At 38.4% G+C, this 26,032-nt stretch overlaps 2 protein-coding genes across 3 annotated transcripts in view; both read left to right on the forward strand.

Annotated features, from left to right (window-relative positions):
- Positions 1-7,774, forward strand: part of DDX46 (DEAD-box helicase 46) — a 73,160-nt gene extending 65,386 nt beyond the window's left edge. For both annotated transcript variants that reach the window (XM_025432182.3, XM_025432183.3), the window contains exons 22-23: positions 4,060-4,133; positions 5,897-7,774. In XM_025432182.3, coding sequence (XP_025287967.1) covers positions 4,060-4,133; positions 5,897-5,944 — 122 coding nt within the window. In that variant the 3' untranslated portion in view covers positions 5,945-7,774. The remainder of the gene's footprint in view (positions 1-4,059; positions 4,134-5,896) is intronic.
- A 5,993-nt stretch (positions 7,775-13,767) lies between these two features.
- Positions 13,768-25,151, forward strand: C11H5orf24 (chromosome 11 C5orf24 homolog). The gene is made up of 3 exons (XM_035696677.2): positions 13,768-14,088; positions 19,484-19,585; positions 20,650-25,151. Exons 2-3 carry the CDS (start codon positions 19,562-19,564, stop codon positions 21,217-21,219), a joined length of 594 nt encoding a protein of 197 aa, XP_035552570.1. The 5' UTR covers positions 13,768-14,088; positions 19,484-19,561; the 3' UTR covers positions 21,220-25,151.
- The last annotated feature ends 881 nt before the right edge of the window (positions 25,152-26,032 follow it).

Genomic DNA, 26,032 nt, shown 5'->3' on the forward strand with positions numbered 1-26,032 from the left:
ATTGTAGTAATGGGGAAATTCAGATGTACCCTTTGTATGTTCCATTTTATTCCCATTCTGCCATTATTTTATGGATATTTAAAAATTCATGCATATTTAAGATTTATGTATATTTTTAAATGGTATACAAAAGATGTAGAGCTGGAACTGAGCAAATTGTCTATTTTTGTTTGTGATTGTGACTTTAAGTCAGTTTTTTTTTTTTTTTTTAAGTCAGGTTTTTAAATGCATCTTTTTATGTGTCCTGAAAGACTTTTATTCTGCCAATGACTGTGTGTTTCTAAATCATATGATACTCTTCTTTATTGTGTAGTACAATGGGATTGCTGGCACCTAGTTCTTTAAGGAGAAAAAATTATGCTGACATCTTTCTGTGCTTGGAACTGGACAGGTCTTTCCTATTCCAGTGTTCTTTAGGAGGACGTACAGGATGGAGACACAGTGTCATCCAATGGAATCTGATGATAAAACCCTTGGTATACATGCAATCATACTTTTATTTTCGGCTTGAATATCATGGGTGTCATTTAAGCAAAGCCAATACTTTTTTAAATGCCTGCCTTACAAAGAGCTGAATCAGAGAGAGATATGATTGTTTGCTTTGAAAAAGGATCCTTTATGTAGTTTTTGAATTTAAAGGTAATTATGTTTAGTATAGTATAAATATATCAGAGTTCATCTTACATATAATTTTATCAGAACTTATCTCCTCTACTGCCAAGTGAAGTGAGAAGCCCATAGCTTCTGCTTAACTTTTGCAGTCACTTCGAATGCTGGTCATTTCTTTCCATTGTCAATTTGTACTTAGGAAATAACCTCAAATTTTTATGATCTAAGCCAGCTTTTTTCTCCCCCTCTGTAACAAGACAATCTTGTCAAAAATGAATCTTTAGAATTCTAGAGCCATAGTGATGCTAAAAAGTGGAGATTAGTAATTAAAATGATCCAAATCTTGGAGATTTTCATAGATGATTAGTTTTTTAAAGGATTTTTTTTCTTAGTTTTTGAAACGCCAGCCAAATCAACTGAACTCTAATAGGATGAAAACAGGTGTTGGAAGGAGCCTAGTGTCATCTGTTTCTAGTTCTGTAATTGGAGGGACCCTACTGCCTGGCTCCTTGGAGGCTCTGTGTGGCTCAGCGGTTTCAGGCCTCCCACCAGGCAGCGGGAAGGAGAACAGGAAGGACTTATGTGCCTAGCCATCCTGTATAATTTATGGCCTGTTTTGTGACCCTCTCTTTTTACTAGTGGAGAATCCCTTAAAAGCAGCCAGAGTTGTTTTAGGACCAATGAAAGGAAATGCCTCTTTTCCATGGCAGCTTATAAACATATGTAACCTATTACCTAAAGAAGCTTTATAAGTCAAAACTTTAAACTGGTCCAAATGGTCAGGCACTAACTTAAGTAGGAAAATTACTTTTCTACTTGAATTTAGGTGAGAGTGTCATTTTCTTTCTTTTTAAAACAGCACAGAATATCAGCAAGCTTCACACCAGTTCATGCCAAGTGTAGCATATTTTCCTCCTGAATTTCATTTTCTTTGTAATTTTTAGTCTGGCTTTGCTCTTGATTCTACTCTTTTGTTTACTTTCATCCACCTCTCTTCTCTTCCAGCACCCACAGCTTTAGAATGTGTGGTTGCTGGCTGGTGGAGGTGTAGGATTTAGATTAGATATGTTGCTATGTCTTCACCCATATTCCCAGCTCTTTCCTTCCTATTGTTAAACTGTTTCTTCTTTCTCCTCCCCTTTCTCTCCTTCTCCCTTTCCTCTCTCTAGGGTCAGAAAAGGTCGTTCACCTCTAATAAGGGGAATTCTTGTAGCTTGTAGCTTGTTTTCCTCTTTTGGTTTTCTTACATAGAATGATAAATATATAGTTCTCTACATTGCATCCCTCGTTCTCCTTATATTCTTTAACATTTCACTCCTCATCCTTTAATTTCTAATCTATTGGTCCAGCTCTTTCATTTTTATGTGTGCACAGTGCTACCTATTGTTTTTATTTTTATTTTGTTTATTCACTTTTTTGGGAGAGAGAATTTTAAGCAGACTCCACGCCAACGCAGAACCCGACATGGGGCTCAGTCTTATAACCCTGAGATCATGATCCATGCCGAAATCAAGTTGGAAAATTAACCGACTGAGCCACCCAACTGCCCTCCCTTTTTAAAAAACTTTCATTTCTTTGTTTTTATTATTATTTTGTGTGTGTGCTACCTACCTAGACCTGCTCCCTGGCCTTGTCCCTTGGCTTCAGATCCCTTCACACGACCACCCTTCATAGCTCTCTCTTGTGTCCATGTCTCCTTTACTTCTGGTTCATATTTCCATTGGCCTTACTGATATTTCCAACTAGATGTCACATGAGCACCTCAATTATAGCAATATCAGAAGTGAATTTCATCCAGCATTACTGCTGATAATACCTGTTTTTGGATTTGGTATCTTCCTTATTACTTTATTTATCTCTCAACTCTTAGTCACTTAACTCTGCCTAGAGAAGTGAGGGAGAGGTTTTTATAAGAGTGATATTTAAAAGTCATTCTAACAGACTATTTCCTATCTTCTCATTATGTTGTAATATCTTTACAAGTTTGTTTTTCTCATAGTCTGCAAGATCATAAAGAGCATGAATCAGTTCTTTGTATAATGAATCTCTAACACTGTATCATATATGATAGGTGCTTAATGTTTCTTGAATTTAATAACTATGGATGAATGTGTCCAGAATGCTTCATCCTCTTGGCTATCTTACTAATGTTCTTTTACACTCTTTTCCAACCGCACTATACTTCTCTTCAGGAATTAAGCATGCCTTTTTTTTTTTCTTTTAAAGGTTTATTTATTTATTTGAGAGTGAGAGAGCATGAGAGGGAGAAGGGAAAGTAGGGAAGGGGAGGGAGAAGCAGACTTCCCGCTGAGTGGGAGACCTGATGCAGGCTCAATCCCAGGACCCTGATAATCATGACTTGAGCCAAAGGCAAACACTTAACTGACTGAGCCACTCAGGCACACATAAGCATGCCTTTCATTAATTTGTACTGCTGCACGTGGGATTCCCTTTGCAAAATATTCCGTGGCATAACTTCTTCAATGTGGCTAGTTCTCCATCTTAAGGAATATAATAAATGCCCAATAAATATTTGTTAAATAAATGAACCAAGGAATTTATATATGTATTTTTATGATTATATTTATTCATGAGAGACAAGGAGAGAGGCAGAGACATAGGTAGAGGGAGAAGCAGGCTCCCTCTGGGGAGCCTGATGTGGGACTCAATCCCAGGACCTGGGATCATGCCCTGAGCCAAAAACAAACACTCAGTCACTCAGGCACCCAAGCATCCCAAGGAGTTTATATTTCTCTTCAACTTTTTCTTAGTCTCTTTTAGACAAAGTGCTAATCATCTTTTCTTTGGTCTTTTTTTTTTTTTTTTAAAGATTTTATTTATTTATTCATGATAGACATAGAGAGAGAGAGGGGGAGAGGCAGAGACACAGGCAGAGGGAGAAGCAGGCTCCGTGCAGGTAGCCCGACGTGGGACTTGATCCCGGGTCTCCAGGATCAGGCCCTGGGCCAAAGGCAGGCACTCAACCACTGCGCCACCCAGGGATCCCTTCTTTGGTCTTTTTAATCATACCAAGAACTCTTTTTTTTTTTTTTTTTTTAAGATTTATTTATTTATTTGAGAGAGAGAGAATCTCAAGTGGACTCCACCCTGAGCTTAGAGCAGGATGCAGGGCTCAATCTCAAGACCCTGATACCATGACCTGAATCGAAACAAGAGTTGATCACTTAAGTGACTATGCCACCCAGGTGCCCTATACCAAGAATTCTTAACACTACATGTAATGTGATCTCACTGGTTACATTTGAAACTCTACAAGTAATTGGAATAATAATGTGGATGACATTCTACCAAGTTCTGAAAGGCTATCTTGCCAGGTAGTACAGTGTTTCTAAAAGTCATCTACAGTATTTCCTACTGGATCTCCATGACATGGATAAACATCCAGTGTAATTCTAGTAATACGAATAATGTTTTCTTCTTACTCACCAGGTGCCAATGAACTGGCTGTGCAGAAAGCAAAGGCAGAAATCACCAGGCTTATAAAAGAAGAACTGATTCGGCTGGTGAGTGAAAACCTCAAGGACTTATTTATTTGTTTTAGTAAATATTTTATTGAACTATAATATAAATTCAAAAAAGTACACAATTCTAAAACATACAGGTTGATGAATTTTCACAAAGGATGCACCATGATGTGATAACTACCCAGATCAAGAAACATGGTACAATACCAGAATTCCAAAAACCTGTCTCATGCTCTTCCTGTCACTGTTCATTTCCCCCAAATGTAATGGTATTCTGACTTTTAACCTGGTAGATTAGTTGCACCTATTTTTGAACTCCATATAAGTGAGCTACATTACTGTATACTCTTTTGTATCTAGTTTCTTTTTCTTTTTTTATAATAAATTTATTTTTTATTGGTGTTCAATTTGCCAACTTACAGAATAATACCCAGTGCGCATCCCGTCAAGTGCCCCCTCAGTGGTATCTAGTTTCTTTGACTCAGCATTACTTGGAGGAACTCCATATTGTTGCTTGTAGCAGTAGTTAATTGTCTTTCACAGCTGTGTAGTATTTAATTTGTGAATATACCCACAATTTTTGTATTGACTTTGGGGCTATTTTGCTTTTTTGTTTTTAAGAGTAACACTTCTATAAGCGTTCTTTAAAAAAAAAAAAAAAAAAAAAAAAAGATTTATTTATTTATTTAAGAGCGAGAGAGGGTGCCGGTGACAGGGGCAGAGGGAAAGGGAAAGATAGTCTTAAGCTGACTCCATGCTGTGCATGGAACGAAATGGGGCATGATCTCACAACCCTGAGAGCACGGCATGAGCCAAAATCAAGAGTCAGATGCTTAACCAATTGAGCCACCCAGGGGTCTCTTTTCTGAGAATTCTTTCATGTCTCCTTTGTACATACAAGTATGCTTTTTTCTTGGTTATATGCTTGGAATAGAATTGCTAATTATAGGTGGATATAGTTAGCTTTACATAAATTTTGCTAACTAATTTTCCAAAGTTGTTATGACTTGGAAAAGACATTGTTTTATAGACCACCATGCCAAAGAAAGTGAACATATTCCAGTGTCTTTTTTTTTTTTTAAAGGCTTATTTATTTACCTTAGAGAGAGAGAGTACACTCTAGCAAGGGAAGGGGCAGAGGGAGATAAGCAGACTCCCAGCTGAGTGTGAAGCCTGCCGAGGGGCTTGATCCCACAATCCTGAGATCATGACCTGAGCCAAAATCAAGAATCCAGATGATTAACCAACTGAGCTGAGCCTCCCAGTTGCCCCCAACCCTGTGTCTTTAGTGCCAGTCGAAGCTTGTAAACTTCCTATAATATGTGTTTTGGGTGAGGACCCTTTGAAAGGAGGCTTTGTCCTTTCTCTACAAATGTTTTTTGGTTTTTTTGTTTTTTCTTCAGAAATTCCCCTTACGGAACTTCCCTTGAGGGGATAAAAAGTTTAAAGAATAAAAGATACACAAAACAGAAAGGAAGAAGAAAAACCTTTTTTTTCCCCTTTTCTTTTGAAAAACAGTCTTTTAATCAAGTTCTTTTTAGACTGTCTCACCAAGGAGTGATAGAAAAAGAACCTTGATGCCACCACCATTAATTGATTCAAAGCTATTGTACAAGAGTAGTCACATGAACACAAAGATGATTGATTATTAAAGAGTTTTTTCTTCCTTGGTATAATAATACTAACATTTTCTGTTCTAAATATCTGATAATGCTAGGCATTTGGAAAAGAAGTTTATTTGACATGTATTCCTTTTTTTTCCTTTGCTTTTTCTGACCATGTATCTTTTTTTTCTGTTGCAGCAAAATTCATACCAACCAACAAATAAAGGAAGATACAAAGTCTTATAAAACATCTGGAAAAAACTTTTTACCTGTGCTGGCCTGTGACACATGTGGCATTTGTTGTCTCCAGTTTACAATGTATTGTATATTAACATTTTTAAAATTCTGTCTTGCTGATTTTTTTAAATACATGAAACCAGTATTTGCTAAAGAAATCTTCTTTCAGTAAGTACCACCAGAATTATCAAACTGTATTTAAAACAGGCCTGTTTTCAGAGTATGATATCCTTTAATGTAAGCTTTAAATATCAATATTTTAAATATCTGGATAATATTCCAGAAGTTTAAAAAAAATGGAAATATTTGGACTTTCTATTGACAGTAATAAAGTACACAAGTCACTAAGGAGCTCTTCACCTTATCCTCTTGAAATGAAATTCTGATCATCTTCTCAAAAAAAAGGTAAAATTCTCTAATTTGTGTCTCCCCTTGAGCTTAAATTGTACTTGACTCAGTGGAACAATATGAACTGGATATAAGAATGTTATAATAGAATTTTTACAAAATATTTCAGTTTTTGTTTCAATTTTAATCATCATAAATGGGCAATAGTTGGACTGCTTTTTGGTTTTGTAAAATTAAAGATTTGTAGTATAAGAGTTTTTGCATTTCTTTACACTGCAAAGAGCTTTAGTATTTACTCCTTTTAGGTTCCCCTCACAACCTCTAGCTCTGTGTCTAGCTACTGACTCTTTTTTAATCTTCCCTAAAAGAAAGTGATTTGTAGCCTATAAATATTAATGTTTCCTCTCTCCTCTGAAGCGTTTGTTTATACATCTGTACATAAAAATACATTGCTAATTTTAATCCACATTTTCTCCAGGATTATTGAGTAGGTCATGAACTTTCTTTCTTAAAAATTTTCAAGCATAATGGTACCTATGTTGTAGACTTAGATTTAAAGCATATCTCAAAAAAAAAAAAAAAAAAAAACAAAAAAAAAAAAAAAAAAAAATAAAGCATATCTCGGTGAAATCTAGTTCACAAGGAGTCATAAATTATATCTTTGACCCCCCCAGATATATTTCCTGAATATTCTAATTTAAATTGTTATAATTGGATCACCCAGTATTCTTTTCAAGACTGCTGGTGTATTAGAACTTTGTATTGTTGTCATTTCTTGAAAAAATAAAATTTCTAGGAATTAAATAGATATTTCTTAAATTAAGAGATAAAGTTTCTGAATATTCTTAGAATTTAAAAAAAAATAAAGCTTACCAAAATATTAATTGTACAATAAGTGGTTAAAATGACAAGGGGTATCAATCATTATTTCTTCAATATAGTTATTCTTATTGAAAAACTAAGATGAATATAACTGGGAAATACTTTTGGATCCCTTCCATATCTACTTTCTTTCTTAGGAGAAGAAAACAGACAAAACACAAGTAACAAGAGAACCAAATAAACCATTTACTCTAAAGTGCAGGCATCTTGGGTTCCTTTCTCCCCCTTCCCCCAGTTTATTTATTTGCTTATTTTTATTACGTCTGGATAGTTTGGTTCTTTTGATAGAATATGTGGCAGTCTCACATTGGTGACAATTGGTGCTCCCTTCAGCCTCTGGATCACTTTGAGATTCAGAGTTTTACATCATTTTAGCATTACTATCTTTATGTTTGTATATCTAGTTGTAATAAACCACTGATAGTATTTTGTCCTGAAGTGAAACACATTTCTCTGTTACTACATTTTTTAGTTTCACACTGACTCTTTGATTTTTAAAATTTAAATGATGTACAGACTAATTTCTTTTTTTAATGCAGTATCAATATTTGCTCATGTTTTCTAAATTCCTTATAAAATAAAGTTAATTCAACCTACACTTTCTTAAAATCATCTCTGCTGAAATGTTTTATGCTGTTTTCTCTAATTTGGTTTACATTGGTAGGCATGTGAGAGAAGTACTGTACTCTCCGTATCTTTATTTAAAAATTTGAACAACCTTACCACTGAGAATTTACAGTTCTATCCAAAAATATCTTTCTGAAGAAGGCTTGTAGTCTTAGATTATGTTCGTGTTTGGCATAATACAGGCTATAGGTAAAATAATAGTTCATGTGACAGTTGGCACTTCACCACAGTGCACTCATTTTACAAAATGGAAGTATAGAATTTACCAAAGATGGCTAAGTTCCTTCCAAGTCCTTGTAGATGCTTTATTATTTGATATGTTTCATTTCTTCTTAGCTTTGTCAGTGTACAAATGGTGGTCAGCTAGTAGCACTGTACACCAGAGACTGCAGTCCTTCCTCTGAGGCAGGCAGCCCCTACATGTGAAGTGTTTGGTTTGTTTGAGCAGAACCAGCCCTTTAGTACCTGGTATTTATAAATCCTATAAAGCCAGTTGTGAGATCTGCTTCTAAATAGCATATCAGCACTTTAAGGATCACAAGCTAGAAAGCAAAGACTCCAAAATTGTAATTTAGCTTAACCTATGATGCCTTCCTTTTCTTCATTAAACCAGCTAAGATTCTTTAATGACAGATAACATAGTGCTTAAGATAGGAACTAGGGGGAAAATGGCATTTGAATTCTAGGGCAAAAAGCTACATTTGGTTTAGTAAAAGGTTCTCTTTTGGTGTTTTATTGATGATGGATGCTAAGCTCTTATAGCAGGCAAGAGTTCTAAGTAACTAGCCCAGTGTGATCCTTGAGATCAGATGCTTCCTCTTAAGATTTGAGTCTGGAGCTACTAGTTCTTTACAGTTTGGTACATAGTTTTATTTAAGAATTGGAATTGGTTGGCATTTTTTTATGCCTTCTGCTTCTGGCATGAAAAGCTTAAGATGGCTGTGTAAATATAAAGACAAAGAGTAAATGAATATGTGTAGAGGGGATGTCTTAGCTTTTTATTCAGTTTAGGTGATGTAATCTTCAGAAAACCTTAATAAAATCTCAACTTGAGTGGGCTGTTTGGCTTAGGAATATAATCAACAGCTTACTGTTTAATGTTAGGCAAGCTCTCTAGAGCTAAAGATGGCTACATTTCCCTCCCTAGTTAAAGATTCCCTAGTGTTCTCAATTGCAAGTATTTGAAGGTCTTTTTTTTTTTTTTCCCCCTCCCTCCTATATCAACGTATACTTTTCCTGAGGCAGGAATCCAAGTAGAAATGTGAAGAAAAACTGTAAACAATTTCTTTGCAAAATCCCTGCAGAATCAGTGATCTCACCTTTATGGTACGTTCTGGCTTAGCTGGTATTTATGTATTTGTAAGTGCATACTATCAAATCTTACATGACTGGAGAGGATTTTTTTTTTCTCTTTTTAAGATTTTATTTTTAAATAATCTCTTCACTCAGTGTGGGGCTTGAATTCACAACCCAAAGATCAAGAGTTGTATGCTCCACTGACTGAGCCAGCCAGACGCCCCAAGGAATTTACTTTTGATTATTTTTCTTGACCTTATTCTTTTCCTAATACGGCTTCGGCTTATAGTTGTTCATGATTTTGAAGCTCTAGCCTTTAAAAAGAAATTCTAGCTTTGCATTACCTTGGGAGGGAAAAAAAGTGGAATAAAAAAATAAAGTTTTAACAACCCTTTGGAAATCTGGAGCTCAGTGTTATCCTTTCAGATATTATTACAATCACTGTAGAAGCTAGAGTTTCAGAATGAAAAAAATTCCTAACCATTTTTGATATATGGAAATACCTGATAGTCCATGTTTTGAATATTAGACTCTTTTCACAGTTCTAGCTATTATGGAATAAAGAATATGTGAAGATTCAGTATGAAAAATGGGCTTTGTCCATAGAAAAAGCATATCATTTTAACTTGGCACTTGGTAGTAGATAGATTAATAGTCTGTCAACTCTTCTTAGTACTCAGCAGCCTTGGATTTAAAGTGTCCATAGCCTTTATTTCTGAATTCCTAGTAATCTATTAGGTCCCTGGGTCCAGCAGTTCAAGGATCTTTGAAGGCAGTATTTTCTCTCTGTGCTTTTGCCTGTGGAAGTCTTCTGGAAGCTGAGACCCCCAGAACTATACTGTTGACTTTTGCAAAAAGAGTCCTTTCTATTTCCCAAGTCGGCCCAGGGCCCAAGTTACCAATTTGGAAAGCTTGATGGAAAGAGCAGAGGAGTGAATGCCTAGGAGCTTCAAAGAGAACACAGGTTCCTTTATTTAAGGGTGTCCTGGGGTCTTTATGATTCTGTGATGCACGTTCAAGTTTGAAAACTAATTACTTTCTTTCGTTCCTGGGTTTTGACTGCCTGCGATCTACCTCAGTGGTCTCCAAAGTGGGGCACATGTGTAGTAAGCCATTTGGAAAGCAGGAAAAATATACTAGAGCTATTTATGTTACTTTTTTAAAAAGATTTTATTTATTTATTCATGAGAGACAGAGAGAGAGAGAGAGAAGCAGAGACATAGGCAGAGGGAGAAGCAGGCCCCATGCAGGGAGCCTGATGTGGGACTCGATCCCAGGTCTCCAGGATCACGCCCTGGGCTGAAGGCGGCACTAAACCACTAAGCCACCTGGGCTGCCCTATTTATGTTACTTTTTAAATCTCATCCTTTAAGATACTTATTTGAGAAGGCGAGAGAGCTCCTGTGAGGTAGGTGTGGGAGGGGCAGAGGGAAAGGGAGGAGAATCCTCAAGCCAACTCCCCAATGAGTGCAGAGCTGATCCCGGGATCCTGAGATCAAGAGCCAGTCCCCGTGACTGAGCTACCCAGGCACCCCATCCTTTAAATTTTTTTCAGTAGCTTTTATAATATGTTGTTTTATGACATACTGTGTTTAAATATATTGGTTACAATAGTGGTAAAATAGTTTATGCACATAATTTTAAATAAATTTTTCTATATTGGGGATACTTGAACAACCTTAGGCAGGTTGCTTAAATGCTTTATTTAAAATGTTTGCTTTTAAAGCATGTAAAGATAGGGCCTGGCATATGGTAAGCATCCAGAAAGTGTCAGTACTATTATCATTACAGTGGGTTTGGGTTTCTTTATGCTGTCTTTCAGCATTGCTGTTACTTTCAGTATTGCTATAAGCTGTATACCTAGCAAGGACAGTCCATGGCTACTGATAAACTAAATCTAGAAAGTGAGATTCATTTTTTCTATGTCTTTCAGTTCAAGTGAAAGTGTTTAGGAATACTTGTTGCCTCAGTTCAAAGGTCTTTAGAGGCAGCCAGCTCCCAGCTCTAGACAAATACTCCTTTTATAGCCTTTCTTTTGCATGTGTACAATCACCATTTATCATTCAAAAACTTAGTAGCTGGTGGTCTGTCCATCTGATCTGGCCTGCCCTGAGCCAGGCTGAAGCTGTTGGAGAAGAAATGAAGAATGTTGGATCAAGTCCAAATTATATTTCTTGGGTATACATTTCTGAGGAAGAAATGTTGGTTGATAAATCAAAGAGTGTGACATTTAAAAGTGTGCTCTTGGGGATCCCTGGGTGGCGCAGCGGTTTGGCGCCTGCCTTTGGCCCAGGGCGCGATCCTGGAGACCCGGGATCGAATCCCACATCGGGCTCCCGGTGCATGGAGCCTGCTTCTCCCTCTGCCTGTGTCTCTGCCTCTCTCTCTCTCTCTCTGTGTGTGACTATCATAAATAAATAAAAATTTTAAAAAAATATTAAAAGTGTGCTCTTGTTGCCCATAAAGTGATAATAAACGGCTCTGCTCTTGAAAAAAAACTCGACATTCAGGACTAGCTTTATGTTTTGCGTGTACTATAGTATCTCATTAAAGCCAACCTGAGATGATTCTCAGAAAACAACAGATTACTGTATTTAACACTATATTCTAACTATCAACTTGATTTTTTTGTCTGCCTCACCAGAATGTAAACTCCCCGAGGTCAGGGACCATGTTAGTCCTGTATCCTCAGGACTTTGCATTCAGTAAATACATGTTGAATTGATTAGTTGCTTGTCCAGTCATATAGTTAGTTAAGTGGTAAAACTGGATTTAATTCCACCTCTGTCTTTACCCATTAGCTCATTTAATTTCTTATCCCTGCAAGGAGGACTTTGTCTTCATTTCACACATACAGAAACTTCTGGAAAGAGCAATGACTTGCCCAAGGAACCACAGGAGACAAATGGCAGAGAGGCATTCAAACCCAGGATGTCTGACTTCATCTGTTATTCTGGCTACCTCTCCACTGGGCCAGCAAATCATTTGACCTTATTAGGACAAAAGTTTTTTTTTTTTTTTTTTTTTTATGATTTTATTTATCTATGAAAGACAGAGAGGCAGAGACACAGGCAGAGGAAGAAGCAGGCTCCCTGCAGGAAGCCTGATGTGGGACTCTATCCCAGGATCTCAGGATCACAATCTGAGCCAAAGGCAGACACTCAACCACAAAGCTACCCAGGTGCCCCAAAAGTTTCTGTTTCTAAAATGGTTTTATGTACAAATCCCATTTCAGAGAAAAATACAGAGTTACGGATCTGGAATAGTCATAGTATGGAAGTGTTACAGTGCATTCTCAAATTCCACTTCAAGAATAAAAAAGAGGACTTGAGTAGAGAAAACCAATTTTAATGTTTTTTTGGAAGGCTCTTTAACATGTCCTCACATCCGTGTATATATTTTAGCTGTCTTCTACATTTTCCTTCTGTATATCACAGTATGGTATAATCAGTCCCATTTTGTAGTATTTTATGGAGGTAATGAATCAGATTATTTAAAATCTTGTTAGGAAACTGCCTGCCAGAAAATGAACAGGCTAGGGTTTTTTTGTTTTGTTTTGAAAGGTTTTATTTATTTATTCATGAGAGACAGAGGCAGAGAGACAAACAGGTCCCCTGCCAAAACCTGATGCGGGACTCCATCCCAGAACCTAGCGATCATGACCTGAGCCAAAGGCAGACGCTCCACCACTGAGCCAACCAGGTGCCCCGGGACTGGCCTGTACTGTATTTGGTTTTGTTTTCCTGTTGCTCCTCATGTCTTTCCTACTGGCAGCAGTGCCTGGACAAATGCTGTGCTCAAGGCAGAAATCAGTGCTAAGAATTACCCTCCCCAGTCTTCATTGCATAGGCAAAAAGGAGAAACACTGTCCCTAGCCTCTTCGCACTAATACAATGTTTTTCCCTGGACTGCCTTCCCAATTCTGGCTCCTACCCTTTCTAGCATATTCGAATTCACAGGGGGAAGACCTGGGGAAACCGATCCCCTTCTGCTAAATGGCTTGTATGGGGTGACTGATATGCTAGAAATTTCACAATAAACTACATAAAGGTGGGGGGGTTGTAAGTAAACTACTTCTAGTCCCATCCCTTCTTGTGATGGTGTCATGAAGAATATGGCAATTCTGTTTATAGGTATAGGTATAAAAACTTTAAAAGTTATACCATGTTCTACAAAATGCGGCCTTTCATTAACACTGATCCTAGGCCCGAGGGTCCAAATGCCTTATATTTGAATATCTCCCATCTTGTTAGCAGGTGGAGGTCTCCTCCTACCTAACCATAACCAGTAAAAGGCAGAACCTGAGTCCTTCTAACATGCTTTGGACACTACATGACACAATTAGGCATTAATTTACCAACAGCGATCAAAGGCACACTTTCTGGAACAAGACAGCTGGATTCAAATCCTGACTCCATCATTTATTAGTCTTGTAATCTGAGAAGTGGGGTCAAGTAGGAGTTCCAACATCACAGAATCGCGCTAAAAATCAATCCTGTAAAGAAGTTACTCCCGCTTCCGGTGGGTCTCCGGCCCTTCCGCGGCGCCGGGTCGGCCCCGCCGCGCGAGCGGCCCCGGCCCCGCCCCCTGCCCGGCCCCGCCCCCTGCCCGGCCCCGCCACGCGCAAGCGCAGTCGCGCTCCGCCAGCCACCCTCCCAAGGCTTGCGTGCTGGTCGTCGGCGGGAGATTGGGTCTCGCGATGTGCGTCTGCGTGTGCGTGCGCGGTCCTCGCGAGCTCGCGCACGCCTCCCCTCGCAGTCCTGGGCCGGGGCGGCCTCTTCCTCCTGCGTCTGGGGCAGGACCCTGAGAGGTGGCCGCGGCGAGAGCTGAGAGTCAGCGTCCGGTTCGCCGCCAGCGGCCTCGCTGCCTGCCCGTCTGACGTGGGCTCTTCGCGCAGCGCCGAGGCGGCGGGCTGTGGGAAGGGAGCTGGGCCGGCGGGAGCTTCCCAGCTGATGGGCAACCCCTGGGCGCGCTGAGGGGCCGAGCTACCAGCGGCTGAGGTAGGTGGGCGCGCGGGGTTTTGTCAGTCTGGCTCCGAGCGGAGTCGGGGCGGCGGGAGCTCGTGGAGAAAGGCGAGGAGGCGGCCAGGACGGGAGTGGCCCAGCCCGCCGGTGCGGAGAGGTCTCCGACCCACGTCTGAGGAGGGGCTCTGGCCCAGCCCGCAGCGGGAGGAGGGGCCCCGGACGTAGCCTGCTCGTCCCTCGGCGTGGAGCCATTATTGGGGGGAAATGCCTCCTGCGGCGGGGGGGAGGGGTCACCCTTTCTTTTCTTCGAGAGGTCTCAATTAGCCGTCCTCCGTGCTCCCCGTGTTAAATTAAAGCCTGCCGGCCTCGAGGTAGACGTCTAGATTGAGTGGCCTGTGGACTTCTGCAGCTTGCACAACTCCCAAGTGCACGGATAGCGGGCTCTGAATTTTGCTTCTTGGAGATTACACGACTCTTTCTCTAGTGTGGGCGTGTATCTTCTGCAAAGTTTTTATTGCTAATACATTAATAATCTCTTTTGGTTACAACAGGTAATGCATTTCCAAACGGCTCTTGTCAAATAAGGATTCTGGCCCCGGGGAAACTGCGCGTGGGGCACAGTTAAGGGGTAGAAAGAAGACAAAGAAGGCCGTTATTTATGATCTGTCCTGGTATCAAAACTTTCCGTGGTGGGACAGGATGCATAGCTTCTGGCATTCGTCTTGGCCTTTGCTGAATAGACTTTGAGTGATGTGGGTCACAAATGGACTTTGGTTTAGAATTATTTAAAAAAATTAAAAAAAAAAAAAAAAAAGATTCTATGTAATCGTTACAACCCAAACCAACCTGAAAAAAATCTTTGAGAATTACGTGATGTTTGGATCTTTGGAAGAGAGCAAAACTTGGATTTCTTGAAAGGAAGATTTTTCTGCATGTTTAGAAAGCTTCAGGAATGCTTTGTGAAGTTACTAAAAATAGTTTTAGTTCTTTATGTTGGCAGTAATGCGTGCCACATTCAAGAGAAGAGAGGAATTGCTTCATAAAGAATGGCGCACCCAAGCTTGGACTTTTGGGTTTAAACGCAGTAAAAGAGCTTTGTGCATTGCAAGTTTTAGTGTGTGTGTGTGTGTGTGTGTGTGTGTGTGTTTTAAGATTTATTTATTTTAGCGGATGGGGGAGGCTATGGGAGCAGCCGAGGGCAGGAGAAGAGAGAATCCCAAACGGACTCCCCGCTGAGCTTGGAGCCGGACGCGGGGGCTCAATCCCACGACCCAAGCGGAAATCAAGAGTCAGTCTCAACCCACTGAGCCACGCAGGCGCCCCAGTGTGTGGTTTAAAAATCCTGATTTAGTCTTAGTTAAAATATGTCGAAGCTCTTAGTTGACTCCCTTATATTCAGTGAACCATCTTTAAGGTAATTAATCTTTGAGAGTCTACGCTTTGTTTCGTAACTCTTGGCTTTCTTTCAGTCCAAACTTTATAGAAATGTATTCATTCTGACTCTCTTAAGAAATGTGGCCTGCATACTTTGAACTCTGTACTGTATTGTGGGAAGAGTCTTACAAGAAGGAACAGTAGGCTGACCAGCCCTGAAGTAGGAGTAGGAGACATTATTAAGAGTAGGATTAATTAATGCCTGTGTATGTAAATAGTACTTACAAACATTCATATCCTGTGTGTGTGTGTTGTGTGTGTTGTGTGTGTGCAGATGATGATGCACACAAGGATCTAATGGTGTTGATTCCCATCTTAAAAGGTTGGAATTTGAATATAGAAGGGATTGGTTTTAGCTCTGTTTCCTTATTAACTACAGAAGTGACTGTCATGGTGAATTTCTTTTCCAACTCTTTTTTGTTTGTTTAAGAGAGAGCTGGCTCAGGCCTATGGGTGAGCAGAGTAGGGAGGGACAGAGGGAAAGAGAATCTTAAGTTCCACACTAGCGTGGAGCCCCACTTGGGGCTCAATCTCGCCCCTGTGGTCATGACCCTAGTGAAATCAAGAGTTGGACGCTTTAACCAGCTGAGCCACCCAGGTGCCCCTCTTTTCTAGCTTTTTTTTATTTTTTTAAGATTTTATTTATTCACGAGAGCCACAGAGAGAGAGGCAGAGATATAGGCAGAGGGAGAAGCAGGCTTCATGCAGGGAGCCCAATGTGGGACTCCATGCAGGACTCGATCCCCGGACTCCAGGATCACGCCCTGAGCCAAAGGCAGGGAGCCACGCAGATGTCCCTCTTTTCTGGCTTCTTAATCAGTTATTGAGTAAACAAAATGCTGATTTTTTTGACAGCAGGGAAGGAAAACACAAAATATAGATAGAAGACTAGCCCTTAGAAATGATCTTTAAGTCAGTGTATCATTGTATTTCCATTGGAATAAACAACTTTACTCCTGTTTTGTGTCCTAGAGCTTAGAATAGTGTTTTGCATGGAGTTGGCTCTCGATAAATGTGAGCTGTGTCAGAAGTAAATTAACATAATACAAACCAAATGCCTAAATTCCTAGAGAAGATTAAAGGAATTGGTGAGAGGTGCTTTTTTTTTTTTTTTCCAAGTTACAGGTCTACTTTTTATTTATTTATTTCTTAAAGCTTTATTTATTTATTCATAGAGAGGCAGAGACACAGGCAGAGGGAGAAGCAGGGTCCATTTGGGGGAAGCCTGATGCGGGACTCTATCCTGGCTCTGTGGGATCACACCCTGGACTGAAGGCGACGCTAAACCGCTGAGCCACCCGGGCTGCCCTACAAGTCTACTTTTTAAGTAGTGTATTTTTTTTTCAGTGTTTGTTCGTATCTGAGTAGAAGATACATGGCAGCATCTTGCCTTTAAAAGCCTAATGTAATATAAACTGAGACTCGGTATCTCTGTATTAGCTGAGTGCTAATGTATCGTGAATGTTCTGCTACACTAAAAGAAGGTAAAGTTAAGGGAAGTAAGGTCCAGAAGAAAGGTTTAGTAAATTAATGATAGGAACTGAAAAAGCATGAAATGTAAAGCACTGAAATAGACTGTGGGAAGAAATGTTTTCTTCCTTTACTGTCAGTGCTACTTGTGGAAGGGAACTTGTACCTTTCTACCTCTTTTTTACTAGAGCTTTCTTTGCAGCAGAGGAATTTGTGAATAATAAAATTGAAAAAGGCATCACTTTTTCTCTTAAAATCTTCTCAGAGGTCTGTTTCTCTTTTTTTTTTTGTATGTTGTCTCTAGTTCAGCCTTATTGGCAATAAACTAATATTTTGATTCCTGCCTAATTCCTGTTTATATTTCTGAATTAGTTTATAACTTGAGGGGGGAAAGGAATGTGGTTAGTTCCTTCACAAATTCCAACATTAGCTTTTCTTGAATATGAAAAACAAAGCTGTTTGACTTTGTAGATATTATCAACAGAAAGGTTTTGTGGATTTTTGGGGAGAGGAGCTAAAGACATGAATAAAAACTTAAACAGGATTTTTTTTTTTAAGATTTTATTTATTTATTCATGAGAGACAAAGAATGAGAGGCAGAGACACAGGCAGAGGGAGAAGCAGGCTCCTCGCGGGGATACCGATGTGGGACTCATCCCGGGTCTCCAGGGTCACGCCCCGGGCTGAAGGTGGCACTAAACCTCTGAGCCATCTGGGCTGCCCAGAATTTTTTTTTTTTAAGATTTTATTTATTTATTCATGAGAGACACACAGAGAGAGGCAGGCTCCATGCAGGGAGCCCTATGTGGAACTCGATCCTGGGACTACAGGATCACGTCCTGGGCCAAAGGCAGACAACTCAACCACTGAGCCACCCAGCATCCCTAAACAGGAATATTTTAAAGTGGGTCTTATGTTTTCATTTTAGTAGAGCTGGGTGATTCTCATGGCAGGGGTTGAGTTTTGCCCTCCAGGAGATATTTAGCAACATATGGAGAAACTTTAGATTGTCAAATTGGGAGGGAGAAGAAGAGAATGTAGCTACTGACATCTAGTGGGTAGAAGCTAGGGATGTTCCTAAGCATCTTAAAATATACCAGACACCCACTCCCCCCAAGAATTGTTTGACTCAAATGATAATGCTATTATTGAGAAACCCTGATGTATTTGTAGATTATGTTGAAATTGTTGATCTGAAGTCAGGTTACCTGAATTCCTTTTTGGCTTTACCATTTCCTAATGAGTGCCATTGTCAGGTTGCTAAAAATCTCTCAGTTTCTGTAAAATAGGTCTAATAATAGTATGTTCCTTATAGAGTTATGTGGATTAAGTCAGATAATATGCAAAGTCCCAAGCTTATTACCTGGCACATAGTAAATGTTCAAAGACTTAACTTTCAGCTCATATTACTACATGTGGAACACATTTTGATGATCTCTCTTAATTTCTGAGCTGAAATTAGAATTTGAGCTGGTGAAGAGATGATTAATAACCTATTTCTTATTATATCCTTAGGGACTGAGTGAAGAATTGCTCCTTTTAATATTTGTGTTTAACTCAATCTTGTTTTACAAGACTTCAGCCATAAACAAGTAGCTTTTTATTATAGATATTCTTTCTTTATAGTTAAGACTTTTTTTTTTTTTTTAAGATTTTATCTATTTATTCATGAGAGACCACAGAGAGGCAGAGACACAGGCAGAGGGAGAAGCAGGCTCCCTGTGGGGAGCCTGATCCGGGACTTGATCCTGGACCCAGGATCATGCCCTGAGCCGAAGGCAGACACTCAGCCACCGAGCCACTCGGACATCCCTATAGTTAAGATCTTAAGATAGTTGGCAAATAGCTTTGTATGTGTTGATTTTCAGGAATTATTTAGTAATTTAACAATTCAATTCTATGACTTGATTCTCATTTCCTTTTACCTTTATAACAGGTTTTGGTGCAATTTTACATATATGGTATAGGCAAACATTAACAACTTGGGGGCTAGATCTTACTATATACATCTGTGACTTTTTCTAAAACTGAATTAGAACCTGTATCTTTATACCTTATTGAAATATAATACTGTAGTGTCACCAAACTCATTCTCTATGTGTCCAGATAATATGGCTGTTTAGGGCTGGCTTGTTTTGGTGGTGATTGTAATACATACTTTATAAAGAGAAAAAAATCACAGGGATGTCTTCACAGACAAAACAGAGACTGGTCTGTTCATTAGTCACAGGGCTCTTTTAAGGGAAGAACATCCACACATGTTTATAATCAAGGAGGAAGCAGTATTGTACATTCAACTTTCTGTCTTGATAACCATACCTTCAAAATAGGAAGTATTTTATTATGATTGTTACCCATATTTTTGTAGTATAATTCTCACTTGTGGAAGAACTCATTTTAGCTAATGGAAACCTCTGTTCACCCTTTATATTAGTACTTCCTCCTATTTAGATAGATTGGGGTTTTTTGTTTTTTGTTTTGACTGATTAGTTAATTTTTTAAAAAAGATTTTCTGTATTCATGACAGATGTAGAGGCAGAGACACAGGCAGAGGGAGAAGCAGGCTCCCTGTGGAGACCCTGATACAGAACTCAATCCCAGGACCATGGGATCACGACCTGAGCCAAAGGTAGATGCTCAACCACTGAGTCCCCCAGGTGCCCCTGATTGGTTAATTTAAAGGGAGTCAGTACCTTGAGAGATTGTGTTCTTTGCTTGGCACATTCAGTGCTTTATAAAGTGTAGTACACTGAGAATTCTTTTTTTTAAAAGATTTATTTAATTTAGAGGAAGCATGCATGTGTGCGAGTTTAGGAAGGGCAGAGGAAAAGAATCTTCAAGCAGACTCCCTGCTGAGTGCAGTGATAGAACCCATGGGATCATGACTTTAGCCACAACTAAGAGTACGATCCTTAACTGACTGAGTCACCTAGGTGTCCCTTTACTAAAGATTCCATATTAATAATAAATTATAAGGGCAGCCCAGGTGGTTCAGCGGTTTAGCGCTGCCTTCAGCCCAGGGAGTGATCCTGGAGACCGGGGATTGAGTCCCACGTCGGGCTCCCTGCATGGAGCCTGCTCCTCCCTCTGCCTGTGTCTCTACCTCTCTCTCTCCGTGTCTCTCATGAATGAATAAATAAAATCTTTAAAAAATAATAATAAGTTATAATAAGGAGGAAGTGTCCACCTTGTGGCAGCTGTGGCCAGATCAGAAGTGTATGTATGTAAGAAACAGAATAAAAGGCCAAAAGAAGACATTCTAAGAATGTTAAGCAAATGAAAAAAAAATATTGTTACTAAGAGTTCTTGTGTTTGTTGTTATCCTTTTAAGGTTTCATGATCTAGAAGAGCCTATAAAATGTAACAGATTTATTCTGTACTTTATCCACTTTTCCAATTCCTAAGCAGAAAACATGGCTACTAATGTAGTATTACAGTTGAGGTATCTCGTGTAAAGTAAGTCCATATCCTTGATTAAGTTGAGGAAAACAAGTATCTCTGAATCTGTTGATGTGTGTTTGTTTATAAGTGGTCTAGAGTCTTGCCTGTTAGCATAATTTTTTTTTTTCTGTCTGTAATTTTAGATAGCCTGTATAGTTTTCGGAAGGTGGGCTATTTTCCCACTGAATGCTGTCATACAGGTATATATTTGTATATGTGTGTTTATGGATATTCGTCTTTTATTTTTGGTAGAAAATGATGCATCCTGTTGCCAGCAGTAATCCGGCTTTCTGTGGCCCTGGCAAGCCTTCCTGCCTCAATGAAGATGCCATGAGAGCTGCTGATCAGTTTGACATATATTCCTCCCAGCAAAGCAAATATAGCCACACAGTCAGCCACAAACCAATGGCTTGTCAGAGGCAAGACCCGTTAAATGAAACACACTTGCAGACTACAAGTGGCAGAAGTCTAGAGATAAAAGATGAACTAAAGAAAAAGAAAAATCTCAACCGATCTGGAAAACGTGGCCGACCTTCAGGAACCACCAAATCCGCAGGGTACCGTACCAGCACAGGCCGACCCCTGGGAACCACCAAAGCAGCTGGATTTAAGACAAGTCCAGGCAGACCTTTGGGTACAACTAAAGCTGCGGGATACAAAGTAAGCCCAGGGAGACCTCCAGGTAGCATTAAAGCTCTGTCCCGTCTTGCTGATCTTGGTTATGGCTGTGGCACCGCTGCTTTTCCTTACCCTATGATGCACAGCAGAGCAGTTCATGGGGTAGAGGAAACCAGCAGCGAAGTCAAACCACCCAATGAGTGAATGAGGCAGGAAAGGAGGGCCAGGTTTAGAAGGAAGATTGTGAATAATCCCAAAGCTTCTTGGATTTATTTTGACATACATAATTTTATGGCCTGGGCTTTCCAAATTGTTTCCCCATTTGATTTGTTTTCTTCCTTTTGCTCAGAAACTGCCATATGCTGACAGATGCACTCAGGGCATGAGCAGTGGCATTGTATTTGTATATAGGTTCAAGTGTAATACCTAACTAAATCATTTTTGCTTTTCTTTTAGAGTTCTGGTTGTGTCTCATATTTCATTACTCCTTTGGGCCATTCTAAATAGATGCTTTATGTACTAAACAACTGAAACCATTATACCTGTTAGTTTGTGAAGTAAACCTACAGTATAATAAAGGTAATATCCAAGGTATTTTTAACTGATGGAACAAAGCAAACTAATGATTCAGGATTACTTGAGGTAATGGCTGTGAGTTTTTGTAACATTTATTTTCATGAGACTAGACTCAGATATTTGTATGCTTTGGCATTTACATAGAACTTCAGATGTTAAAAATCTTACTTTTATTGTTCTAGGTTTAAGCAGCAGAATCTTATTTATTTTATTTTATTGATTTACATGGTGTTAATTGATTTAACCCTTATTCCTAAAAACTCTTTAGTGTTTGCCTTTCAACAATGATATGTTGTGTATTTCTTAATTGCCTAAGAGCATATATACCAAACACTACAAACAATTCATATTTACAGAAAAATTCAGCTTTTTAATAAAAACTGCACATTACATTTTTGGTGAAATATGCATTCTGAGAATAGCATACTTAATAGAAAAAGAAACATTCTTAAGGTCTGCATGTAGCTGTAGTCACTACAATTTGCCTTTCATATATTTAGTTTTAAAGCATTATGCTTAAAACATTTATTAATGTTCATTTATTAAAAATGTTTTTTAGTTTTTTCCCTGAGAAATTGTCCCATTACATTAGCACTTACTGTGGTTTCAGGTTTATATCTGCCAAAGGACGCAAATCAAGTGGTAGAGTCTAAAACTGTTATAAATAAACTGCAATTGTCTGTCAGAACCCAAATATTAAGGAATACATAGGAATACCATCTATGCATGCATCATGTAAAAAAAATATGTTGATAAGTTTCATTGAAATTTAATTGTGGCTCCAGTGAGACCACTTCATCTAAAAAAATTTTTCCAACGTTTGCTTTAGAAGCAATACAGAAAAAAAAGGTATTGGGTAGATATGGATGGTAGGGACAGAGAAAAATCACTTTTCTCCCCTTTCTGAAAGTAATAGTCTTTGTTAATAGACATTTTATTTATTCTGAGTTTGTTCTAAATAAAATAAACTATTACAAACTTCGGATTTGAAAAACAATTCCACTCAAATCGTGGAATTTTAAATGCCTTTGAGATTATAGTATAGATTTGCAGGACCCAAAAACTTTTAAAATAATTAAAATTTTAAAAGGGCACACATTGTGTTGTTGGGCTTGCTCTCAGTTAATGCAAACTCTGATTGCAAATGGATGTCATGTTTCGTACCTTTTTTATTAGGAAAAAAGCAGCAAGCCTTCAGGTGTTCCAGTGATGCCTGACACAATGAGCTGGACTTATGCTGCTCTTTACAGTTAGAGGTGTTGCATTGTATGTGGGGACTGTGTGTGCACTGGCATCTAAGACAGTGACCTCAACAATTTTAGCTTTGCACAAACCATAGAGAACAATATTCGATGACTATATAATCAGTTGTAACATTCTGGCAGCTAAATTGCTACAAGAGTTTCTCCTTGCAGAAGCTCAAAATACAAAACTTTGAATAATTTACTCAGAACAGTATAACTTCTGACACACACAAATGCTTACATCTTTATTCATATATTCGTGTATCCACTTTTAATATTTATGTGTCATTTAGTTGTTTCTCAAGATGATGTTCAGCAGTTGGCTACTTAGAAATATACTTAGAAGTCCTCTTCTGAGTTCCTGAAAACAGTTGTTTAATTAAATGTTATACTGCAAGGTAATATAACTGTCAAGGATTTGGTTTCCTGTTGTTTTTATACTGTGTCCATTTGACATTTCCTTTCAGTTTATTTTCATTCTTGATTTTGATGTACATACCCTTCCCTTTCTCTCTTCCCTTTGCTTCATTTATTCCCCTCCTCTTTCCCCATCCTCCAGCACATCTACTCAGTGGTGCTGTGCTGTGTGTCAGAAGATAAAACAGGTGTATTATTGTATAATGAATTTTGTATACATGTTACTGAAATGGTGAAATCAGCTAAAGGAATTCTGTTCATAACCGTGTTTATTAATATCAGGAGCTATGTCCCAGGATAAAAAAAGGGGGACAAATGGCTACAGTTGTGAATGGTTAACAATGTTTAGAAAGCTGAATTTTCTGTTCATGTAAGTGTTTACCTGGAGTATTAGATCTGTATGGTGGTGAGCATCTCCTGATTCCACTTCCTTTTCTCCTTGTGAACAGTTTATTGGTGCCATGCTGAAGAGAAAGACATCTAAGTGATAACATGAAGTCTTAAAATATAAAATATTTTTACTTCTCTATAAAGACTACATTGTGCATCTTTTGTAACACTGTCTCGTCATGATAAACACTGAAATAGCATGTTAAAAAATTGCCTATACTTTAATATAATCAGTTGGGGAAAACTGGCCTTTTCCTCCAATTGTATGATTGTTTCTTAAAAGGTAAATTGCTAATTTTATATTGTAGAATTCTGTTCTTCACATAATAGGTCTCACTATTCTGTATTAAAACTGTTGGTCAGAAAATGATCTATTCAAGTAAGTTTGCTTTACTTTTTTTCTTTGAAAACTATTTTAACATGCCTTATTTATTATCATGTTAACAAATAAGCAGTAATACAAATGAAATTTTCATTTTTTGACAGATAAAACCTTGCATAACTAATCTTTGGTATGGGATGATTTTGATACTATCTTTGGAGTTTTGCACTGGATATTAAAAAAATACTGGCACAATGTATTGGAAGAAAACAAGTATCTGATTAATTTTTAATATTTGGGGACATTTTTAAAATCAGTGTTCAGTTAGACTGAAATATTCTTTATATTTTTTATTTACTTTTTAAAGGAAACATCTGTTGAAGTAATAAAAGTAATCTTCATTCCAGACTGATGTTTGTGTGAATTTACATGTATATTTTCATGAAGTAATAGAGTTTCTTTGAGTCAAGGAGGAAAAAACAATTATCTGGACCCATTTGTTAGGTTAAAGGTGATCCATCCAGTGTAAGAAAAACCAGTGTATGAGCTAAAACAAAACAAAACAAAACCCCTTCTCCTTTATATTCTAAGAAGCTTTAAAAGAATAATTCAGGGGATGTTGGCAATACCTGCTGCTCTGTCAGTCATTGTCTCTATATGCAGTAAAATTTTATCCCTCTATAACATAAACCTTCACAACAGTTCAAAATGTTTTTTTCCTTGGACATAAAATATTTAGATGCTATTATATTTTTGTTTTTATTATGGCTTAACTATATGCTATTAAACTCTAGGATGTATCTAAATCTTTCCTTTGCTTTTCCTTCCACCTCCTCCCAAGTAGGTAAATCTGTACTTTCACAATGTATTTAATTTTTGGGAAATTTAATGCTGTAGTAAATCAAGTGTGTGATTTATAGTAATCAGACCACTTTGATTCTTTAAGTTTCACAATTTCCTTTTTCCACAGATAATTACAGAGAAAATAATTACCAAGTAACTGATATAAGCACGCTGTCCTCTGCTGTAAAAAGTCCAAATAGATACTGTGTATGTTTTTATGTCCATGAACTTGAGCTACTCGTGTGCAATTATGTGTATGGGAATGGAGTAGTGTTCATGATTTGTATCTACATCATCATATGGATGTATATTTATTAATAAAGTCATTACTTTAAAACCAACAATGTTTACTGCTTTATTAGCACAATATTTGTGAAGTAGAGGAATGGCAAGTAGTAAACCTTTATCATGACTGGATCTTGTATTTTCTTGGCTTTCTGAAATCTCCCCTGTAGTTTGTTTTTCTTAAAATATTTACATAACTGCAATTTAAAATCCTAACTTATAAACAAATCTCACATTGTTTGCTTTTTCTTCCCATTATTAAAATGCAGCAGGCTACTAGTTCTGCCAAAGGCTTATATTTAAATTTGAGTATGGTTGATCTTTTTAGTTTAAAAATTTCAGGTATTGGGGCCCCTGGGTGGCTCACTCTTGGTTTCCACTCAGGTCATGATCTCAGGGTCATGGAATTGAGGCCCCTGTTGGGCTCTGCCCTCAGCTCAGAGTCTGCTTGTCCCTCTCTCTCTGCTTCCTTCTCCTGCCCCCACTCACTCGCTTGTGCACTCTCTCAAATAAGTAAATAAAATATTTCCCAACAAATTCAGGCATTAAACATGGCTAATTTGTTGTTTTAATGTGGGTTTGTTTTTGTGTTTTGGTAGAGAAGCTTGCACAGGGAGCAGAGGAATGGGGTGGGTAAGGGTGGAGGAAGAGGGAGAAAGAATCTCAGCAGGCTGCATGCCCAATGTTGGGCTCATCTTATGACCCTGAGATCATGCCCTGAGCCATAGTCACTTAACTGACTGAGCCACCATCCAGGTACCCCTGTTTTAATGTTAACCTCAGGAAGAACAGCATGTGCATAATTGTAGTTGTTAAATATTGGAGCTATAAAAGGAAAACACTTTCCCCTAATTTTTTGAACATCATTTTTTGAACCTTTTTTATTTTCTCCAAAGCCTGTGCAGGTCGCCTAGACAGAGGTTTGCAAACTAAGGCCCAC

Source organism: Canis lupus, chromosome 11, assembly GCF_003254725.2.
Source record: "Canis lupus dingo isolate Sandy chromosome 11, ASM325472v2, whole genome shotgun sequence".
Classification (NCBI taxonomy): Eukaryota; Metazoa; Chordata; class Mammalia; order Carnivora; family Canidae; genus Canis; species Canis lupus.

What these genes read in the sequence shown, in the direction of transcription:
- C11H5orf24 (XM_035696677.2), top strand. Translation starts at nt 19,562, where the DNA reads ATGGGATCACGACCTGAGCCAAAG. An exon ending in GATCACGACCTGAGCCAAAG is followed by an intron (nt 19,586 to 20,649) that starts GTAGATGCTCAA and finishes TATTTTTGGTAG; the next exon opens with AAAATGATGCATCCTGTTGC.